This window comes from Aegilops tauschii, chromosome 6, assembly GCF_002575655.3.
Source record: "Aegilops tauschii subsp. strangulata cultivar AL8/78 chromosome 6, Aet v6.0, whole genome shotgun sequence".
Lineage (NCBI taxonomy): Eukaryota > Viridiplantae > Streptophyta > Magnoliopsida > Poales > Poaceae > Aegilops > Aegilops tauschii.
The window spans coordinates 412,574,552-412,594,534 of record NC_053040.3 but is presented as its reverse complement, the minus strand read 5'-3'; the positions used below and the strand labels follow the sequence as shown (position 1 = coordinate 412,594,534).

At 44.7% G+C, this 19,983-nt stretch overlaps 1 protein-coding gene across 1 annotated transcript; it reads right to left on the bottom strand.

Moving 5' to 3' along the window:
- Positions 1 to 12,125: 12,125 nt before the first annotated feature.
- On the bottom strand, positions 12,126 to 19,449 carry LOC109755584 (microtubule-associated protein 70-2). Its single transcript, XM_020314479.4, has 11 exons — positions 19,056 to 19,449; positions 18,852 to 18,937; positions 16,453 to 16,518; positions 16,208 to 16,378; positions 15,878 to 16,048; positions 15,624 to 15,779; positions 15,378 to 15,524; positions 14,777 to 14,848; positions 14,156 to 14,686; positions 13,886 to 14,073; positions 12,126 to 12,703 (listed from the first exon to the last, which is right to left on the bottom strand). The coding sequence occupies exons 1-11, from the start codon at positions 19,225 to 19,227 to the stop codon at positions 12,664 to 12,666; spliced, it is 1,800 nt and encodes a 599-aa protein (XP_020170068.1). The 5' UTR covers positions 19,228 to 19,449; the 3' UTR covers positions 12,126 to 12,663.
- Between the last annotated feature and the right edge of the window lie 534 nt (positions 19,450 to 19,983).

The following is a 19,983-nucleotide window of genomic DNA, read 5'->3' as shown; positions in this document are numbered from 1 at the left end:
AATTTTTAACCATAAATTTAACTAACAAAATGATCATGCATGTCATAAGAAATTACATCATTAAATATGTTCAAATACGAATCCAATGGCATAGTTTTTTTTTGACATGCACTAAAATTTTGTCAGTTAAATCTTCGGTCAAAATTTAGCACAAATTACATGTGGACTAATAAACCAGGACGAAGGTAGTAACGTGCAAAAGGAAAGCATGCTCGTGTGCAACTATTTTACCCGTTACTCTTAGAAAGAAAACTTTGTGGAAACCACGTTTGAAATGTTGGAAAAAATCTGAAAAAAATACAGGATGTTAAGAGGGTGGTATCCCTGGCCCATCTAGTTTAAGTCCTACATTTGGCTTTAGTGCTCGGATTTGCCTGGATTTATTTCAGGCTTTTCCGGCGATGTTCGTTCAATGGGAGGAGATACTCCCATCGATTACGAGTGGCTCAGTCTCTCGGAGGTGCTCATAGGGATAGGATGTGTGCGCATGCGTTCATAGGGATTGGTGTATGTGAGCGACTTCGATTATACTGTGTTGAAAAAAAAAAGGTGTTGTTTTATTGCCATGCGCATGACAATCGAGCATCACCTTCTTAGCATCTCATATTTTTTTAGATTTATTCGAAATTCCAAAACATCTTTTCCGTGTGGTTTTTATCGTATTCCACTGAATATTGGTACTCCCTCCTTCCACTTTACAAGGCCTAATACATTTTTCAAGGTTACCTTTGACCACGGGTTAGCATAATGATATATGTGTTGGAGATAGTTGCAGAAATTAAAAAATTTCTACGCATCACCAAGAACAATCTATGGAGTCTTCTAGCAACGAGAGGGAAAAGAGTGCATCTACATACCCTCGTAGATCGCGAGCGGAAGCGTTCAAGTGAACGGGGTTGATGGAGTCGTACTCATCGTGATCCAAATCACCGATGACCGAGCGCCGAACGGACGGCACCTCCGCGTTCAACACACGTACGGTTGGGGAAGACGTCTCCTCCTTCTTGATCCAGCAAGGGGGAGGGAGAGGTTGATGGAGATCCAGCAGCACGACGGCGTGGTGGTGGAAGCAGCGGGGATCTCGGCAGGGCTTCGCCAAGCTCAGCGAGAAAGAGAGGTGTCACGGGAGGGAGAGGGAGGCGCCAGGGGCTTGGGGTGCGGCTGCCCTCCCTCCCCCCTCTTTATATAGGGCCCCTGGGGGGCGGCCCTAGGAGATCCAATCTCCAAGGGGGGGCGGCGGCCAAGGGGGTGGCTTGCCCCCCAAGCCAAGTGGGGCGCCCCCCACCCCTAGGGTTTCCAACCCTAGGCGCAGGGGGAGGCCCAAGGGGGGCGCACCAGCCACCAGGGGCTGGTTCCCCTCCCACTTCAGCCCATGGGGCCCTCCGGGATAGGTGGCCCCACCCGGTGGACCCCCCGGGACCCTTCCGGTGGTCCCGGTACAATACCGGTGACCCCCGAAACTTTCCCGGTGGCCGAAACTGGACTTCCTATATACAATTCTTCACCTCCGGACCATTCCGGAACTCCTCGTGACGTCCGGGATCTCATCCGGGACTCCGAACGACTTTCGGATTTCCGCATACTAATATCTCTACAACCCTAGCGTCACCGAACCTTAAGTGTGTAGACCCTACGGGTTCGGGAGACATGCAGACATGACCGAGACGACTCTCCGGTCAATAACCAACAGCGGGATCTGGATACCCATGTTGGCTCCCACATGTTCCACGATGATCTCATCGGATGAACCACGATGTCGAGGATTCAATCAATCCCGTATACAATTCCCTTTGTCAATCGGTACGTTACTTGCCCGAGATTCGATCGTCGGTATCCCAATACCTTGTTCAATCTCGTTACCGGCAAGTCACTTTACTCGTACCGTAATGCATGATCCCGTGACCAAACACTTGGTCACATTGAGCTCATTATGATGATGCATTACCGAGTGGGCCCAGAGATACCTCTCCGTCATACGGAGTGACAAATCCCAGTCTCGATTCGTGCCAACCCAACAGACACTTTCGGAGATACCCGTAGTGCACCTTTATAGCCACCCAGTTACGTTGCGACGTTTGGCACACCCAAAGCACTCCTATGGTATCCGGGAGTTGCACAATCTCATGGTCTAAGGAAATGATACTTGACATTTGAAAAAGCTCTAGCAAACGAACTACACGATCTTGTGCTATGCTTAGGATTGGGTCTTGTCCATCACATCATTCTCCTAATGATGTGATCCCGTTATCAATGACATCCAATGTCCATAGTCAGGAAACCATGACTATCTGTTGATCAACGAGCTAGTTAACTAGAGGCTTACTAGGGACACGTTGTGGTCTATGTATTCACACATGTATTACGATTTCCGGACAAGGCAATTATAGCATGAACAATAGACGATTATCATGAACAAAGAAATATAATAATAACCTTTTATTATTGCCTCTAGGGCATATTTCCAACAGTCTCCCACTTGCACTAGAGTCAATAATCTAGTTACATTGTGATGAATCGAACACCCATTGCGTCCTGGTGTTGATCATGTTTTGCTCTAGGGAGAGGTTTAGTCAACGGATCTGCTACATTCAGGTCCGTATGTACTTTACAAATATCTATGTCTCCATTTTGAACATTTTCACGAATGGAGTTGAAGCGACGCTTGATATGCCTGGTCTTCCTGTGAAACCTGGGCTCCTTCGCAAGGGCAATAGCTCCAGTGTTGTCACAGAAGAGAGTCATCGGGCCCGACGCATTGGGAATCACCCCTAGGTCGGTAATGAACTCCTTCATCCAGACTGCTTCATGTGCTGCCTCCGAGGCTGCCATGTATTCCGCTTCACATGTAGATCCCGCCACGACGCTTTGCTTGCAACTGCACCAGCTTACTGCTCCTCCATTCAAAATATACACGTATCCGGTCTGTGACTTCGAGTCATCCAGATCTGTGTCGAAGCTAGCGTCGACGTAACCCTTTACGACGAGCTCTTCGTCACCTCCATAAACGAGAAACATATCCTTAGTCCTCTTCAGGTACTTCAGGATATTCTTGACCGCTGTCCAGTGTTCCATGCCGGGATTACTTTGGTACCTTCCTACCAAACTTACGGCAAGGTTTACATCAGGTCTGGTACACAGCATGGCATACATAATAGACCCTATGGCCGAGGCATAGGGGACGACACTCATCTTTTCTCTATCTTCTGCCGTGGTCGGGCATTGAGCCGTGCTCAATTGCACACCTTGTAATACAGGCAAGAACCCCTTCTTGGACTGATCCATATTGAACTTCTTCAATATCTTGTCAAGGTACATACTTTGTGAAAGACCAATGAGGCGTCTTGATCTATCTCTATAGATCTTGATGCCTAATATATAAGCAGCTTCTCCAAGGTCCTTCATTGAAAAACACTTGTTCAAGTAGGCCTTTATGCTTCCCAAGAATTCTATATCATTTCCCATCAACAGTATGTCATCCACATATAATATGAGAAATGCTACAGAGCTCCCACTCACTTTCTTGTAAACACAGGCTTCTCCATAAGTCTGTGTAAACCCAAACGCTTTGATCATCTCATCAAATCGAATGTTCCAACTCCGAGATGCTTGCACCAGCCCATAGATGGAGCGCTGGAGCTTGCATGCCTTGTTAGCATTCTTAGGATCGACAAAACCTTCCGGCTGCATCATATACAATTCTTCCTTAAGAAAGCCGTTAAGGAATGCCGTTTTGACGTCCATTTGCCATATCTCATAATCATAGTATGCAGCAATTGCTAACATGATTCGGACGGACTTCAGCTTCGCTACGGGTGAGAAAGTCTCATCGTAGTCAACCCCTTGAACTTGTCGATAATCCTTAGTGACAAGTCGAGCTTTATAGATGGTAACATTACCATCCGCGTCTGTCTTCTTCTTAAAGATCCATTTGTTTTCTATTGCTCGCCGATCATCGGGCAAGTCTGTCAAAGTCCACACTTTGTTTTCATACATGGATCCTATCTCGGATCGCATGGCTTCAAGCCATTTGTTGGAATCTGGGCCCGCCATTGCTTCTTCATAGTTCGAAGGTTCACCGTTGTCTAACAACATGATTTCCAGGACAAGGTTGCCATACCACTTTGGTGTGGAACGTGTCCTCGTGGACCTACGAAGTTCAGTAGTAACTTGATCCGAAGTACCTTGATCATCATCATTAGCTTCCTCTCTAATCAGTGCAGGCACCACAGGAACATCTTCCTGAGCTGCGCTACTTTCCGGTTCAAGAGGTAGTACTTCATCAAGTTCCACTTTCCTCCCACTTACTTCTTTCGAGAGAAACTCTTTCTCCAGAAAGGACCCGTTCTTGGCAACAAAGATCGTGCCTTCGGATCTGAGGTAGAAGGTATACCCAATGGTTTCCTTAGGGTATCCTATGAAGACGCATTTTTCCGACTTGGGTTCGAGCTTTTCAGGTTGAAGTTTCTTGACATAAGCATCGCATCCCCAAACTTTTAGAAACGACAGCTTAGGTTTCTTCCCAAACCATAATTCATACGGTGTCGTCTCAACGGATTTCGACGGAGCCCTATTTAAAGTGAATGCGGCAGTCTCTAAAGCATAGCCCCAAAATGAGAGTGGTAGATCGGTAAGAGACATCATAGATCGCACCATATCCAATAGAGTGCGATTACGACGTTCGGACACACCATTTCGCTGAGGTGTTCCAGGCGGCGTGAGTTGTGAAACTATTCCACATTTCCTTAAGTGTGTGCCAAATTCGTGACTCAAATATTCCCCTCCATGATCTGATCGTAAGAACTTTATTTTCCTGTCACGTTGATTCTCAACCTCACTCTGAAATTCCTTGAACTTTTCAAAGGTCTCAGACTTGTGTTTCATTAGGTAGACATACCCATATCTACTCAAGTCATCAGTGAGAGTGAGAACATAACGATAGCCACCGCGAGCCTCAACACTCATTGGATCGCACACATCAGTATGTATGATTTCCAATAAGTTGGTTGCTCGCTCCATTGTTCAGGAGAATGGAGCCTTGGTCATCTTACCCATGAGGCATGGTTCGCACGTGTCAAATGATTCATAATCAAGAGACTCCAAAAGTCCATCTGCATGGAGCTTCTTCATGCGTTTGACACCAATGTGACCAAGACGACAGTGCCACAAGTATGTGGGACTATCATTATCAACCTTACATCTTTTGATATTCACACTATGAATATGTGTAACACTACGTTCGAGATTAAGAATAAACCATTAACCAGCGGGGCATGACCATAAAACATATCTCTCATATAAATAGAACAACCATTATTCTCGGATTTAAATGAGTAGCCATCTCGAATTAAACGAGATCCTGATACAATGCTCATGCTCAAAGCTGGCACTAAATAACAATTATTGAGGTTTAAAACTAATCCCGTAGGTAAATGTAGAGGTAGCGTGCCGACGGCGATCACATCGACCTTGGAACCATTCCCGACGCGCATCGTCACCTCGTCCTTTGCCAGTCTCCGTTTATTCCGCAGCTCCTGCTTTGAGTTACAAATATGAGCAACCGCACCGGTATCAAATACCCAGGAGCTACTACGAGTGCTGGTAAGGTACACATCAATAACATGTATATCACATATATCTTTGGTGTTGCCGGCCTTCTTGTCCGCCAAGTACTTGAGGCAGTTCCGCTTCTAGTGACCACTTCCCTTGCAATAAAAGCACTCAGTCTCAGGCTTGGGTCCATTCTTTGGCTTCTTCCCGGCAACTGGCTTACCGGGCGCGGCAACTCCCTTGCCGTCCTTCTTGAAGTTCTTCTTACCCTTGCCTTTCTTGAACTTAGTGGTTTTATTCAACATCAACACTTGATGTTCCTTTTTGATCTCCACCTCCGCTGATTTCAGCATTGAATATACCTCAGGAATGGTCTTTTCCATCCCCCGCATATTGAAGTTCATCACAAAGCTCTTGTAGCTCGATGGAAGCGACTGAAGGATTCTGTCAATGACCGCGTCATCCGGGAGATTAACTCCCAGCTGAGTCAAGCGGTTGTGTAACCCAGACATTTTGAGTATGTGCTCACTGACAGAACTATTTTCCTCCATCTTACAACTGAAGAACTTGTCGGAGACTTCATATCTCTCGACCCGGGCATGAGCTTGGAAAACCATTTTCAGCTCTTCGAACATCTCATATGCTCCGTGTTGCTCAAAACGCTTTTGGAGCCCCGGTTCTAAGCTGTAAAGCATGCCGCACTGAACGAGGGAGATCAGCACGCTGCTGCCAAGCGTTCATAACGTCTTGGTTCTCTGGGATGGGTGCGTCACCTAGCGGTGCTTCTAGGACATAATCTTTCTTGGCAGCTATGAGGATGATCCTCAGGTTCCGGACCCAGTCCGTATAGTTGCCGCCATCATCTTTTAGCTTGGTTTTCTCTAGGAACGCGTTGAAGTTGAGGGCAACATTAGCGTGGGCCATTTGATCTACAAGACATATTGTAAAGATTTTAGACTAAGTTCATGATAATTAAGTTCATCTAATCAAACTATTCAAAGAACTCCCACTCAGATAGACATCCCTCTAGTCATCTAAGTGAAACATGATCTGAGTCAACTAGGTCGTGTCCGATCATCACGTGAGACGGACTAGTCAACATCGGTGAACATCTTCATGTTGATCGTATCTTCTATACGACTCATGCTCGACCTTTCGGTCTTCCGTGTTCCGAGGCCATGTCTGTACATGCTAGGCTCGTCAAGTCAACCTAAGTGTATTGCGTGTGCAAATCTGGCTTACACCCGTTGTATTCGAACGTTAGAATCTATCACACCCGATCATCACGTGGTGCTTCGAAACAACGAACCTTCGCAACGGTGCACAGTTAGGGGGAACACTTTGTTGAAATTATTGCGAGGGGTCATCTTATTTAAGCTACCGTCATTCTAAGCAAATAAGATGTAAAACATGATAAACATCACATGCAATCAAATAGTGACATGATATGGCCAGTATCATATTGCTCCTTTGATCTCCATCTTCGAGGCGCCATGATCATCTTCGTCACCGGCATGACACCATGATCTCCATCATCGTGTCTTCATGAAGTTGTCACGCCAACGATTACTTCTACTTCTATGGCTAACGTGTTTAGCAATAAAGTAAAGTAATTTACATGGCGTTATTCAATGACACGCAGGTCATACAAAAAATAAAGACAACTCCTATGGCTCCTGCCGGTTATCATACTCATCGACATGCAAGTCGTGATTCCTATTACAAGAACATGATCAATCTCATACATCACATATATTTCATTCATCACATCCTTTTGGCCATATCACATCACAAGGCATATGCTGCAAAAACAAGTTAGACGTCCTCTAATTGTTGTTGCATGTTTTTACGTGGCTTCTATAGGTTTCTAGCAAGAACGTTTCTTACCTACGTAAAACCACAACGTGATATGCCAACTTCTATTTACCCTTCATAAGGACCCTTTTCATCGAATCCGATTCGACTAAAGTGGGAGAGACAGACACCCGTTAGCCACCTTATGCAACTAGTGCATGTCAGTCGGTGGAACCTGTCTCACGTAAGCGTACGTGTAAGGTCGGTCCGGGCCGCTTCATCCCACGATGCCGCCGAAACAAGATAAGACTAGTAGTGGCAAGAAAATTGACAACATCTATGCCCACAACAAGTTTGTGTTCTACTCGTGCATAGAAACTACGCATAAACCTGGCTCTGATACCACTGTTGGAGATAGTTGCAGAAATTAAAAAAATTCTACGCATCACCAAGAACAATCTATGGAGTCTTCTAGCAACGACAGGAAAAAGAGTGCATCTACATACCCTTGTAGATCGCGAGCGAAAGCGTTCAAGTGAACGGGGTTGATGGAGTCGTACTCGTCGTGATCCAAATCACCGATGACCGAGCGCCGAACGGACGGCACCTCCGCATTCAACACACGTACGGTTGGGGAAGACGTCTCCTCCTTCTTGATCCAGCAAGGGGGAGGGAGAGGTTGATGGAGATCCAGCAGCACGACGGCGTGGTGGTGGAAGCAGCGGGGATCTCGGCAGGGCTTCGCCAAGCTCAGCGAGAAGGAGAGGTGTCACGGGAGGGAGAGGGAGGCGCCAGGGGCTTGGGGTGCGGCTGCCCTCCCTCCCCCTCTCTTTATATAGGGCCCTTGGGGGGCGCCGGCCCTAGGAGATCCAATCTCCAAGGGGGGCGGCGGCCAAGGGGGTGGCTTGCCCCCCACCCCTAGGGTTTCCAACCCTAGGCGCAGGGGGAGGCCCAAGGGGGGCGCACCAGCCCACCAGGGGCTGGTTCCCCTCCCACTTCAGCCCATGGGGCCCTCCGGGATAGGTGGCCCCACCCGGTGGACCCCCCGGGACCCTTCCGGTGGTCCCGGTACAATACCGGTGACCCCCGAAACTTTCCCGGTGGCCGAAACTAGACTTCCTATATACAATTCTTCACCTCCGGACCATTCCGGAACTCCTCGTGAGGTCCGGGATCTCATCCGGGACTCCGAACGACTTTCGGATTTCCGCATACTAATATCTCTACAACCCTAGCGTCACCGAACCTTAAGTGTGTAGACCCTATGGGTTCGGGAGACATGCAGACATGACCGAGACGACTCTCCGGTCAATAACCAACAGCGGGATCTGGATACCCATGTTGGCTCCCACATGTTCCACGATGATCTCATCGGATGAACCACGATGTCGAGGATTCAATCAATCCCGTATACAATTCCCTTTGTCAATCGGTACGTTACTTGCCCGAGATTCGATCGTCGGTATCCCAATACCTTGTTCAATCTCGTTACCGGCAAGTCACTTTACTCGTACCGTAATGCATGATCCCGTGACCAAACACTTGGTCACATTGAGCTCATTATGATGATGCATTACCGAGTGGGCCCAGAGATACCTCTCCGTCATACGGAGTGACAAATCCCAGTCTCAATTCGTGCCAACCCAACAGACACTTTCGGAGATACCCGTAGTGCACCTTTATAGCCACCCAGTTACGTTGCGATGTTTGGCACACCCAAAGCACTCCTATGGTATCCGGGAGTTGCACAATCTCATGGTCTAAGGAAATGATACTTGACATTTGGAAAAGCTCTAGCAAACGAACTACACGATCTTGTGCTATGCTTAGGATTGGGTCTTGTCCATCACATCATTCTCCTAATGATGTGATCCCGTTATCAATGACATCCAATGTCCATAGTCAGGAAACCATGACTATCTGTTGATCAACGAGCTAGTCAACTAGAGGCTCACTAGGGACATGTTGTGGTCTATGTATTCACACATGTATTACGATTTTCGGATAACACAATTATAGCATGAACAATAGACAATTATCATGAACAAGGAAATATAATAATAACCATTTTATTATTGCCTCTAGGGCATATTTCCAACAATATGGCATGCATGTTACACAAAGCATACCATCAAATTCGTATGTGAAAGAAGTTTCTAATGATATAATTTTTATATCATCGTCTCATATACTACTCCCTCTTTCCCAAAATATAATGCGCCGGTTGACTCTTCTGGTCTTCGCTGCACAACTTTAACTATAATTTTCACTTATTGTATGTCTATAAAATTAGTATAGAGATATATGAAATAAAAAAAATTGCAAGAAAAATACGATTATGCCATTTATACATGTACAATTCATGTGCTTTGATATATATTAGTAGTTAAAGTCATGCATCAAAGACTGTGTAAAGTCAAGCGTGCCTTATATTTTTTGAAGGAGGGAGTAATGATTTTATTATTGGTAAAGGCTAGCTCGAAAGACGTACTAGGCCCTATATATATAGAAGGAGGGAGTATATATGTCATATTCTTCCCTAATGTTGCATCCGCAGAGCTGGCTTCTCTTTTTTCCTTGTTGTGGGACTTCACACCTACCACAGATCATGATATGTTTCCTCATTGGTGGTCGCTCTTTCTCCACCTGAGCGGCATATACATGCTATCTATGGTTGAGGAGGACATTGACACTCACGCTATGACCATTTGGTCCTCCAAGGTGCCCAACCACGTGAAGATTTTGCATGGCTATTGTTCAGGGACCGGCTTAACTCCAAGGTCAACCTTCGTCACAAACATATCTCAAGCGATGCCCTGTGCCCACAATGTGGACATGCCTCCAAGGACACTCTACCTATCTTCATCCTATGTCTGCATGCAGATAGGATTTGGCAGCGCATAGGCATCATCCCACCCATTGCATTTATGACATTTGGGTATTGCCGAATACCGCTTGGATTGGATCTATCTGTTTGGTCCACCTTAGTCCTCATTATCTTTGGAAGATTTGGGCATCACCGAATGTTATGGCCTTCAACAAGGTTGACCATCATAGCTCCACCACTTTCAGACTTGTTGTTGAGGATTTGACTCTACGGTCTCATAGATTGAAGAAGCTTCTTCAAAAGAGTGATGCCTTCTCGTGACGGCCATACACCTCTGCACGATCTGTTGTGCCTTTTCTTTGTCTTGCAACAAAGTGGAATTTTTTGTTACTTCTTGGCTCGGAGATGGTCTTGACAAAGGTCGTTCACGGAGGATAGATACCATCACAAACATAGTACCCCATGTTGTACTCATCTCCATTGATGATATAGTTACATGCAGGAGCTTTGCCCGCACACAACCTTGCAAACAATGGAAATTGATGCAGCACGTTGATGTCATTGTGAGACCCTAGCTTGCTAAAGAAAGAGTGCCAAATCCAAAGGTATTGTGATGCAACTGCCTCAAAGATGATCATGGGCTTTTTATGATGACCCTAGTATTGCCCTTCTTGAGCATATGGGTAGTTATTCCATTTTCAGTGCATTCACTTCAGAGATCCGAGCGTACCTGAAACCCTCTTGATTCCCCAAGTGCCATGAGTCATGTTGTGTCTTCAACATTTGGTTCTCTCAAGTACTCAAGTTCAAACACCTTAACCACTTAAACAGAAAATCTAGCCATGGTCTCTAGGCATGTGCTCGCCTGCTCGGAGACATCCGGAGGTACTCATCCCACGAATTTGTGATTATGCCATATCAGGCATTCTTGGAGCAGTGATGCACTTCTAAAGACCTGAGAACCCAATGTGGCCAACTACATCCTTCTCCATCTTGAAGTAATCATCATAGGCCCTGACGCATGCGGAGAGGCACATGAAAAATGGTCGCTGCATCTGGAATCGACATCAAAAATAGTTTTTGAATAGCACATCGGGGGCAAAGTAGTCATCGCACGGAGTCATATGCCCCTGTGCCATGTCCCTTTGTTGAACCCTTGAAGTTAAGAACATGCATCCTCCTCTGCACACTTCGTTCTTCAAGAATCGTCATCATCATCCGGCGTAGAAGTACTCCTCGTCTTAATCCATTGTGTTTGCTTCAATGTGAACAACGAAAACTTCAAATTCTTGCATTATGGCTTTTGCCAAACACCTGTTGGTGACCGCTGTGGACGGCATCCGCATAGGCAGAGGGTAGTACAACGTCAGTGTCCACCAAGGCAAGAGGCCTACGCGGCATGGGGGGGGGTGAGGGGGCTATGGTGACGGCTTGGGAGCGCGAGATAGAGAGCAGAAGAGGAGGGTAAGACTATGAAAACGTGCAAGCTTTGGGTGTGACATGGATGTTGGAGTCTAACGTGGCAGACATACGAACTCCCCAGAGCGCCCTTCGATTTGGGGCCTGGATGCAGGATTTCAAACCAGACAAAGGCCGATTTGGTGATCCGTGTTAGATAGCTAAAAACATCCCGGCAGCCCTAGGCATTTACTGGTGCTGATCCGCATTTGAGATGCCCTAACTAGAAGGGATTCGGCACTTGGACGTGAAATCATGGTCTCTACCAGCCAAAGAATCGAATATGATGAGAGGGCATGTCACTCGACGAATGGAAGGTCGACAACGAAAACGGCCGAACAACAATCCACGCAAGCAAAGCGACGCAGCCAGGTCCACTAAAGATTCCAGCGGGGAAAAACTCCACTCGAGCCTCACTGGCTGGACCTGGGTACTCGAGCAGATCACTAGCGGTATCATGCTAGTGACACCTTTGATTCAGCTCCTCAAGCAAGACACCTTTGATTCCAAAAACCAACTCCAGCCCAGCAACAACAAACGAACGAATGGTACAGAGGGCGACCACAGCAGGGTACAAATGATATTCACAAACCACAACCCGGACAAGCAAAAAGAAACCACACTAGCTAAAAAATTACAGATGGGGAGAAGAGAAGATCCCCGAAGACGCGGGGTCGGTCTTCCTCCAGCCTATACAACCACAACGCGCACTGCCTTGACAAAATGAGAGCGTGCCGCAAGGTTAAGCAAGCCTTACCCGAAGGGTTTACTACACCTTCACCACTACTCCCTCTGTAAACTAATATAAGAGCGTTTAGATCACTATTTTAGTATTCTAAATGCTCTTTTATTAGTTTACGGAGGGAGTACATTACAGCGAAGTCGGTGTCAGATGATGCAAAGCCTACTCTTTTCCCCAATCTAGGTATCAGAGGGTCATCTGTGCTAATCTCAATCACAAAATTAATTGGGGGACACGAAGGGAAACAGAACCTATCAAAGAATTCCATGCTGCCTGGTGTTAGAGGTGCGATGCGTTATTGGACATTGCGCGCCAACCCACCACGTGGTGCACTTCTGCAACGAAGCAACAGAATGGAAGGTGGATTTAGTAAGGCTTGTCTCAATGAAACGATAATATCTGGGCAACAAAAATAAGCATAGGCTACACAGTACTAAAAAACTATAGGTAAAACTCTAGCTGTTTTGAAGAATGGTACTGAGTACTGTTTCTTGGTAAACTTTTGGTATTTCAGTCAAGTTCACACTAAATACCAAAGCTTTATTCCTCCAAACAGGCCCTGATGCTAGTTTTGTGCCAGATAATGTCTGCAATAACTACTACTCCCTCCGTTCACCATTATAAGATGTTTTAGATATTTCAATATGGACTACATACGGACTGAAATGAGTGAACAAACACACTAAAACGAGTCTACATATATTTGATTTAGAAAAAAGTTAGAACATCTTATAATAGTGAACGGAGCCGGAGGGAGTAGCAATTAACAACTACTCCCTCCGTTCACAAATATAAGATGTTCTAACTTTTTTCTGAATCGGATATATATAGACACGTTTTAGTGTGCTTGTTCACTCATTTCAGTCCGTATGTAGTCCGTATTGGAAATATCCAAAACATCTTATATTTGCGAGCCGAGGGAGTAATATTTAAGAAAATGATGTCAGCAAGACTAGGAGGGTCAGTGCTCAATCTTACCACGGGGAAAAGTTCATTGTTTACAAGCAAGCAAATGGTTAGACAAGGCATTATTTGTTGAGCCTAATAAAGGCAAATCTCAATCCACCTAATGATACTTTGTAAGGTTTGGTTTGAGGAGCCAAACGGTGAATGAAACATCTGATCCAAACTCCGAACCTAACTCACTTGTTTTTTCCTCAGAAACCATGCAGGGGGCAGCAATTTAATGCATTAAGATAGAACTTGATTGGTTTGAGCAGGACCAGATGGCCCATCACCATCTCATCCCTCACAAGTACAAGTCATCTAAAAATATGACGGGGCTATCGCAACAAAAATCGTGGGATCCCATGATGGAGGAACCATCCTAGGCTAAGGTGGTCCCTAAAGTCATTAAGCAGTACTGATGGAAACATGATGAGTAATTCAAGTTAACAATACTTGGAGTTGTCGGGCAGATGGCAAACTTGAAGTTTAAGCAAAAAATTCAGTGTTGGAGCCTTGGAGGTAAATGTTAAGAGATCAAGTTCTCAAAATGTAAGGCATTCTTGGCGTACCTTCCGGGAAGTGCCTGAGAAACTGTGCCAGGTCCTCTCAAACTACCAAGGCGCTTGGCCTTGTTCTCTTGTTCCTTCTCAAGGCGCATAGCAGAAACTTCTTTCTCCATAGCAGCTACCTCTCTCCTCATCTTTTTAGCCTCCACTTCCATGGCTTTGGTTAAGGTGTCTACTTTCTTTGCTAACATCTGTAAATGAGGGGGTAAGTAAGAAAGCATTGTACCACGGCGTCTCCTCAAAATGCAATAAGCAGAAACTCCAGCATCATACCTCAATTGCATCATCCTTGTCCTTTAGGCTTTGGTCTTTCTCATGGCATGCCTTTCTCAATGAAACCACCTCCTTCTGCAGCATGTCATAGAGTACGCCAGAGACCATATCAGTTGAATCACTATTTGTGGTTTCAGTATTTTTCTCTTCTCCACTAGCCTTCCAGCTATCAGTAGGCTCGCAGTCCCCAACAGCATCTGTAGATCTATTGAGTAAATGAGGTCCATTCACAAGGACCTTTCCCCTGTCTAAAGACCTCGTACCACCATCGAAAGACCTTGAAGTTCCTTTTGCGTGCTTGAGGACCAAGCTGCTGCCAGTAGAAAGAGAGGGCCTAGAATTGAAAGATGGAGATCTCCTCATTAATGCACCAACCGGGGAGACTTTGGACATATTATCAGCTCCACCTAGCGATAGACGACGGGAAGATCCACTACTTGTATTCCTTCCTTCTGTAGGAGGACGGCTAGAACCACTTGGCGGCCCCCTCAATCCATCTTCTAGAACTTTTAGGCGCCACTGATACTTTTCCTGAGTCCGGAGAATATATAGGAAATTATTCAACAAAAGATCAACTTGTCTTAAAGTGTAGCTCAAATTCAACATGACAGACATCTTTACCTTTACTTGAGCTTCCGATCGAGCCGTTCGCTCTGCAATAGCAAGTTTGTCACGAAGTTGCTGCATCTCACCCTGCAGAATATGGTGGGAAAAAAACATTGCATGAAACTTGAATCATGTATGCCTCAGAGAGTGAGACCCACTACTTCTAATTATCTCAACATGCGCTTCGAGATCATCAAAATTGTTGTAGCCTTAGATTTACTAGCTTGATCCACTAGCATCCGTCCGATGTACGCATGAGAATCCTCTACCGTGCAACATGCATTAGTGCATTCCAATGGGTTTTAAATGCCATTGCTTCCACATCATCAAAATTGTTGTAGCCGTTAGGTTAGCTAGCTTGATCCACTAGCATCCATCCGGTCTACGCATAAGAATCCTCTACCATGCAACATGGATTAGTGCATTCTTAGTGGGTTTAGAATCACATTGCATTTAATGTGACATGCACAACTTTTCATGTTAAGATTCATTTTTGCTTATGCAGAAATGACACACATAGTTTAGATCGTAAGGACTGAATTAATACTCTATATGTCCAACTCCGCAGCAACACCCGGGGTATCTCAGTGAACAAAGAAAGCTTTAATCATCTTACCTGCAGAAATCTGCGCTCTTCAAGCCACTGTTTAACAGGCATTACTTTGTCATTGCCATCTTTCCACTCATTTGCAACTACAACAGCAACCCTGTTTGCTGTAACTTTTGTTCGAGCAAGTTCACGGTCAAGAACTTTTCTTTCTTCCTGGTGTGTCATGATCACAAAATAGCATGGGTCATCTTTTTGCGTAAATAATCAATGAGGATTCAAAGAAAATACAACAGTTGAATGCTAGTATGTTACATTCATTTCCTGGACTTTCCGCTGGTAATCTCTAACAGCATTAGCAGCTGCACCACCAGCAAGGACAGCCTCTTCAAGCTCTCTGACTGTTTGACTAAGCTTTTCGACTTCCGCAACTTTTTGGCGGTGCAACCTATCCAAAATCTTATTTTCTTCCTGCAATCAGGGATGAAACCACTTGAGCAGCTATATTTGAATAACTTGACAGAGTTGTTTTCTCCCAACAAGCTTGGAAAATACAAGATATCTCATACCTGGCAGATCTCAATTTGCTTCATCAGATCTTGGTTCTTGTTTTGCATGTCATCAACCATAGCAGCTTTTGCTAATGCAGTTTGTACAGTCCTTTCTGCCTCTAGCAGTGCTGCCTCCTTTTGCTTTGTCAAACGATCTAATGCTCTGTTGTCCTCTTGGAGCTTTGCAATCTAAAAAGAATCAAGTTAAGCTTTTGTCAATTATATACCAAACATGCATCCAGTGGACACAAGGGCTTGGATCCGTGGATATGCTGGGTGCAAAGTAGGATAAAAATATGACAATTTCATCAGTCTACAAGAGAGTTAAGATGTGGATAACACACATACCTCTTGCCGAGCAAGCTTTAACTCAGCTTCAAGTGGTGCAAGAATGGCTTCAATAGGTGGCATATCATCATCCTTTTGGGCTGCATGTACTCTACGCAGTGTTGCTTCTGCTGCAAACTGGGCTGCCATAGCTGCTTTTTTCTCATCATTTGTTTTTTTCAGTTCTAGATTCTGCAAAAATAGAACAAATGCTTATGAGGGAGCGCTCGGGAGGGGAGGGGGGCTAAAAGAGGTTGGGAATATACTTTGCTATCGAGGAGAGACTCTGTCAACTTGAGCTTCTCATCCAGCTTCTCCAATTCATCAGTGAGCTGTCATCGCAATGTAACAAATCAGCAATCATGTTGACAAACGGAGAACAAACATTGATCTTTAAAACTTGAAATGTTTTTGCTTGGTTTTCCCTAGTTCTGTTCAAGGGAACATTCCAATTTGCATTATGACAACAAGCAAAAGTAACATATGCATTGATGCTAGTGTTGGTATGTGTGTCAGGTCATCTTAACAAAACTTAGTGACTTTAAGTACTGGGTTAAAATTTCCCTGAGGGACACTTCAATCAGAAATAGTCAAAAGGGGGCCACAGAGATAGCTTACTATCCAATAAAAATGAGCATAGTAAGATAACTTTCATTTGATAAATAAGAAGTATCTGACATATCAAAACAAACAAGCTTTACTCAACATGTCATTCCTTGCTCATGCCTAGGTATCTCATACTGCCATACAAAATGGCACAATCACCTTCAGCAGATACAGATTCTAACCTTCGCAAATCAGATTCAAATTTTACTTCTGGTCTTTAGCATACCCAGTTACTTCATTTATGAAGAAACAGTCAGACTCAGTTGACCAAATGCAGGGGCAATAGAATACACAGCACTAACATGACCAAAAGGTACAGAAAAGGCAGACACATCATTAAAGCAAACACAGCAACCAGAGATGCACTAAAGATCAACCAATATCTAACTGAAAAAAAGGCCCAGTTAAAGGATCTTTAGTTGATCTGAACAACACAACTTGGGTCGCTCAATTTTCCAGGAGCTACTTCGTTTGGCAATTTAAAAAGCATGTTAGGATAGGATACATATTTGTTCAGAAGCCTACAAGTTGAGTTGCAAAGGGGGAAAAAGGAATCAAGGACCTTAAAAGAACAAGTAAATTTCATAACAAATCATATAAGTACACATTTAAGTTTACATTCCAAAGAAATTCTACATAAACATTTCAATACACCTCACATCCATCAGTTCGTTTGTATGAAACGGAGTCTGGAAGATATACATATCTGTCACGTGGGATCCTCAAGCTAGCAGCCAAATTTTCTGTAGTTCTTACAAAATTTGTAGCTGTTCAATACTTCTAAAGTTATGATAAAATGTGTCCAAATTTTCAAAATTAACTGTAAGAAAACAACATACCATTTTTGGCAAAAAAAACATTTATTTTAACTAAATATCCAAGCATCTTGAAGATTTAAAATTACCTAAATTATAATAGGCAACATATAAGCCTACTCCAAATCAACCATCATTTAGGTGAAATCATGTAATTTTCATTTTTTTTTCTTTATTAAATCTTAAAAAACTAAAAATTCAAACAATTAGCGTTTATGAATTCACACGCCTCCGATCAAAATTTATATTCAAATCCATGTTTTCAAAATGATATATTTTTTAAAGACTGTAACATTGTGAGATTTCCTCTGCCATTATGCCAATAATAAGATGAAGTTAAATTCCACTGACAGGACATTTATGTTGTGGCAGCACCTAAGGAATCCTGAAAATTGGGTCAAGGAATTAAGGTTGAATCCTTGATACCTCCAAGTATTGGTTATTGCAGTTTGCTCATCAAATAGAGAGCAATTTGTACATCATATTCACCCCTTGTGCATACTAAGAAATCTGAGTGGGCACTGAGCAGGCTCAACAAACATGCAAACTACACACCAGATAAATTACAACCAGGACTGACGTACTGAACATCAAAATATCTATTAGCACTCGGCATCAAAATAGCTTTGAGTGCCACAGACGTTAGCACTTGCAAAAGTACAGCTTCAGAACAAGCGTAATGGGAATCAATTCTATGAACTAAGACAGGGGCAACTTTATTTAGCTCTTGCCATCCTGGCGACCTGACACATTCTTCAAGTTGGTTTAGCTCAAACATATCTTGAAAAACTACTGCAAAAGACAGGGACTTCATAGCCCTGCATGAACGGTCATAACACTCTGAATCTCTGATTCACTAGTACCTCTCCCAATGAACAAGACAACCAGAGTATAAGATCAGCCAAAAAGAAAGAAAGTAAAAAACACAGCCTAGCAAGAAATAAACATGTTGAGTAAAACATTAAGCTTATGTTGAACTTTCAGAGTTTCAGTATGCCGCAATGGATAGAAAAACCGTCCGCATCCATGAATCCCACAAAATAATGTCCAGCAAAAAACAAGGGGAAGATTGTTATCTTGGCCCTGACACTCGGCCAAAATCACCTCCGCATCGAGCAAATATGCCCCCAAAATCTCCTATTTGGCTATAAATTCTCTTGCACCGACACTATTCCAAGCTCGAAAGTGGAAAAAATGGTCGTAGAAAAACAAGACAAGAATCAGAAGCAAGCTTGGGGATTTACCTCCTCGACGGCCTTCTCCCGCGCCCTCTCCGACAGGCGCAGCGCCTTAATCTCCGCCTGCGCCTCGCCCAGCTCCCTATCCTTATCTGAAACCACACCAAAAACACCAACCATTCCGCCGTCAGATTCGAAAGGGCAGCGGCAATCCACCGAACACGAGCGGGAACCAGAGCAACGGCGAGCCAGGCAGGGGAACCAACTCACCCCTGACTTCGTTCTCGAGCCGGTTGAGCTCGACCTTGACGGGATCCGAGCCGTGCATCAGCGTGAGGAGCTCGTCGGCGTCCAGGCCCACCTGCGCCGCGCCGCGCCTGCGCGAGGAGCCCCTGTGCGCCGACGCATTCCCCTCCTCGCCGCCGCCGCCGCCGTCTGCCATCTCAGATCTGGGCCCCGGCGCCTCAGCCCACCATCCAAATCGCGCGCCCCCCGGGTCCGCCGGTGGCCGCAATGCCGTCCGGCGGGGAACCCTAGCCGCTCGCGGTGTCGGGGCTCGGGTTGGGGCGCTCTGCTTCGCTTTTGCTTTGCTTCGCGTGGGGTTTGTTGTCTTGCTCGAGCGAGGGCGGCGTGTTTGAATAGCGGAGAGGGTGAGGGGGGAGGTGCTCGGGGGGATTTAAAGCGTCGGCTTTTCCGAGTGATTAGCAGCTAAAAAGCCGGGCTAATTAACCGTTGAGCTAATCAAGCCATCGAGGTGGTTACTGGTCAGCAGAGGAGGAGGGGAAGATATTGGAATCTCAAGGTTTAAGGTAGGGGGAGATCGCACATGAACATCAGAACAAACAAAAACAAAACTAAATATTAGTACTTCCTATGTAAAGAAATATAAGAGCGTTTGGATCACTTCACTAAAGTAGTGATCTAAACGCTCTTATATTTCTTTACAGAGGAAGTACACTCTAATCTTTTTTTTTTGAAAAAGAGAAATATATTAATATTAAGTACATATCAATTATACTCAGCATCTGCATCAACAAGATGTCTAAAAACATCACGATGCACACAGCTAGAAATAATAAAACAGGAGAAAAAAAGAAAAGAAAAAACTGCTAAGGTGATCGATCATCCGCAATAGCAACACTCTAACCACCACCAAAGACAACATCCGGACTACAAAGAAGGTTTTCCAAAAGCAACG